At 40.6% G+C, this 2,932-nt stretch overlaps 1 protein-coding gene across 1 annotated transcript in view; it reads right to left on the bottom strand.

Moving 5' to 3' along the window:
• Positions 1–2,932, bottom strand: part of polm (polymerase (DNA directed), mu) — a 19,775-nt gene that overhangs the window by 8,723 nt on the left and 8,120 nt on the right. Inside the window, exon 3 of the mRNA XM_015397168.1 lies at positions 1,054–1,326. Coding sequence (XP_015252654.1) covers positions 1,054–1,326 — 273 coding nt within the window. The remainder of the gene's footprint in view (positions 1–1,053; positions 1,327–2,932) is intronic.

The raw sequence follows: 2,932 nt of genomic DNA, 5'->3' as shown, positions 1-2,932 counted from the left end.
ATCAGCAGTTTCTGAAATACTCAGACCAGCCCCTCTGGCACCAACAAACATGCCACGTTCAAAGTCACTCAAATCACCTTTCTTCCCCATACTGATGATTTGAACTGCAGGAGATTGTCTTGACCATGTCTACATGCCTAAATGCACTGAGTTGCCGCCATGTGATTGGCTGCTTAGAAATTAAGTGTTAATGAGCAGTTGGACAGGTGTACCTAATAAAGTGGCTGGTGAGTGTATATGCGTGTATGTGTGTGTGCATTTTCAAGCCATGCCAGGAGGGTGTGGGGGCATGGCATCAGAGATTGCATGAATGACTGAAGACTAAATTAGATTTTTGAAAATCCAATACCAAAAATGGCCAGAAGATGGCAAAGGTGCATCTATATCTAGTGTGAATGAGAGGTCGTGTTCGGTAAGGAAAGCACAAACTCTTATTTTTAACTTGCATGCACGAACAGTTATTGATGCTGGTACATCAGCTGTTGCCGTAGCTCCCTGCAAACGTGTAGTGTGCGGGGCTGCACCAACAGAAGCATGAAGACCAGGGTCTAACTAATGTTTGCGTAGCAGCTTTTTGCAGCTGGATGCGTAAATAAGCTTCCTGGAAGCACCGCGTGCTGGAGTTCATGACCTGCATTGTTTACACACAAGAACCGCCCCCTTCTTCTTCTGATTGGCTAATACTGTTAGTTTCAGAGCGCTCCTTTGCCACCATTGGCTGTCAAACGAAAGAGGGATTTCGAATGTCTTTTTAAAATTTATTTACAGTCAATTTATTTTCGAGTGATATTTTTTACTCATGGTTAATCACTACGAGCCAGAATACTTTAATCTCTGTATCTCATTATGTTTTTTTAAGAGTAAAAATACTCCCTTCATTGGCAAACTATCTCATTTACCAACTCAAATTAAGGGTAAATACACTTAATTTAAGAAATGTTTACTTATCTTTTTTTCCAGTGTACGAATGCTATTTAATGGACTGAGATGAATAAAGAATGAAGGAATGATTGGCGGATTGGACGGACCTCAGCGGTCGATGATGATGCTCACCTTGGATCCGGTCCAGCCCAGGAGAGCGAAGGCGAACTGACTGATGGGGGAGACCACCAGGTCCACTCTCACGGCCCTCCACCGTCTCTCTCCATCCTTCTCCGACGGACCGCCGTCCTCGCCTGCTTCCTGCAGGTCGGCGTTTCCTCCGGTGGACAGCTTGAAGATGGACAGACATCTCTCAAAGCGGTCGATGTTCGAGGCGGGGCGACCCGGACCATCCTCAGACTCCAGATAGGAATTTCTGGTAGTTTTCTGGTACAAAAGCAAACCCTGTTTATGAAAAAAAAGAGAGAAGATTAGGACGAAGTTTGGAAATCTGCAAAGATTCAGGAGAAATATGTTTTTTTTATTCAATCAGGAAGCAGAGAAGCTTCTATCTGTGTGAGATAAACATTTTATTCAGGAGGAAACATTAAACACTTTCCTGGTCACCCGGAAGGCGATTTATTATAATGTACTTTTTATAAACTTTACTCAAAAGACAATATAAAGGGAATTCTGCTATTTCTTTCTAAACACATTATGAATCCCGTAAATATATCGCTCTCTTCATGTAAAACGTATCCCAACCATTTAGAACTGAATAGCGGCGATAAAATTCATTTTTGGTTGTAAAGTTTCTGTTTCAGGGTTTTGTAGTTATGTGTGAAAATGCTGCCAGATGTCGTCATGGCTTCGACATAAAGCCGCCCTGCTGCTCCAGCACTGAAAGGCAAGAACGTTTTTTATTTTAATATAAATGTTTCACTAAAAAAACTAAAGTTAAGCTGGACTGAAAACTCTAACAATGATTAGAGACATTATATACCTTTTAACAGAAAAACATTTTCAAAATGGCCTTTTTATTTGACTCTTTATGTCTAAGATATGGTTTGATGAGCAGTAATTTTGCATTTAAGTTAAAAAAACAAAAATGTTTTTGTCTCTCAATATGTTTATCCTACGGAAGCATGTTGCCTTCACCAAAAAAAAAAAAATCTGAGAGCTTAACTCGTAATTATGAGATTTTATCTCGTAATTAGGAGATCTTATTTCCTAATTACAAGATCTTAATTTGGGTTTAGAGTGATTTTAGAAAAAAAATGCAAATAAAAAGTTAGCTATCTCTATAGTTATGCTGCTATAGCCTTAGACTGCTGGAGGACATAGGGACTCCTATTTCATCACTCTATCTCTATTCTCCCATTCTGCAGTATTTGTTAGTTAAATCTCTAACGTTCTGCTCTCTCTGCTTTTTCTCATAGTAGCTTCATCTTGTCTGTTCCTGTTTGGCTGTGACTCAATCCTGGAGGGAAATGTCTTTGTTTATAGATAATAGAGTTGGGCCTGTTTTTCAGTGTTTAGTCCTGTTTCTCTCCTAGACCTAGCTATCGGCTCAGCTTTTACTGTGACTGCACACTTGGTCTTCACTTTGACATGAAAACATGCTCATAGTTCATCCGGCTAGCATATTCTTTCCCAAACAGAGCCACCAAGGGAACTAGTCTACCGTTACCTTTTTAACATAGAAAGTATTAATAGATCAGTGCCTCTATGTTTCTTTTTCTATGTCTGCTTCTGTCTGTTTGGCATGCTCCTACCTTAATGTGGAATTTTATTCCTCACTACATGTTCTCTAAGATAGGTGGTCTTAAGTTTGTTTTGCTAAGTGATTATAAGATTCGGAGCTTGTCTGCCTGGCTGTGTGTTTCCTGGACGGGGACTTTTACAGGTGCTTTTCTCTGCTTCTGTCTCCTTGAACCCCAGTCGGCCTCAGCAGATGGCCGCTCACACTGAGCCTGGTTCTGCTGGAGGTTTCTTCCTGTTAAAAGGGAGTTTTTCCTCTCCACTGTCGCTACCAGCATGCTTAGTGTGAGGGATTGAATTAGAGTCAATG

This window comes from Cyprinodon variegatus, unplaced genomic scaffold, assembly GCF_000732505.1.
Source record: "Cyprinodon variegatus isolate N-32 unplaced genomic scaffold, C_variegatus-1.0 Scaffold842, whole genome shotgun sequence".
Taxonomy (NCBI): Eukaryota; Metazoa; Chordata; class Actinopteri; order Cyprinodontiformes; family Cyprinodontidae; genus Cyprinodon; species Cyprinodon variegatus.
The sequence above is the reverse complement of the archived record's forward strand: the minus strand, read 5'-3'. Positions and strand labels throughout refer to the sequence as shown.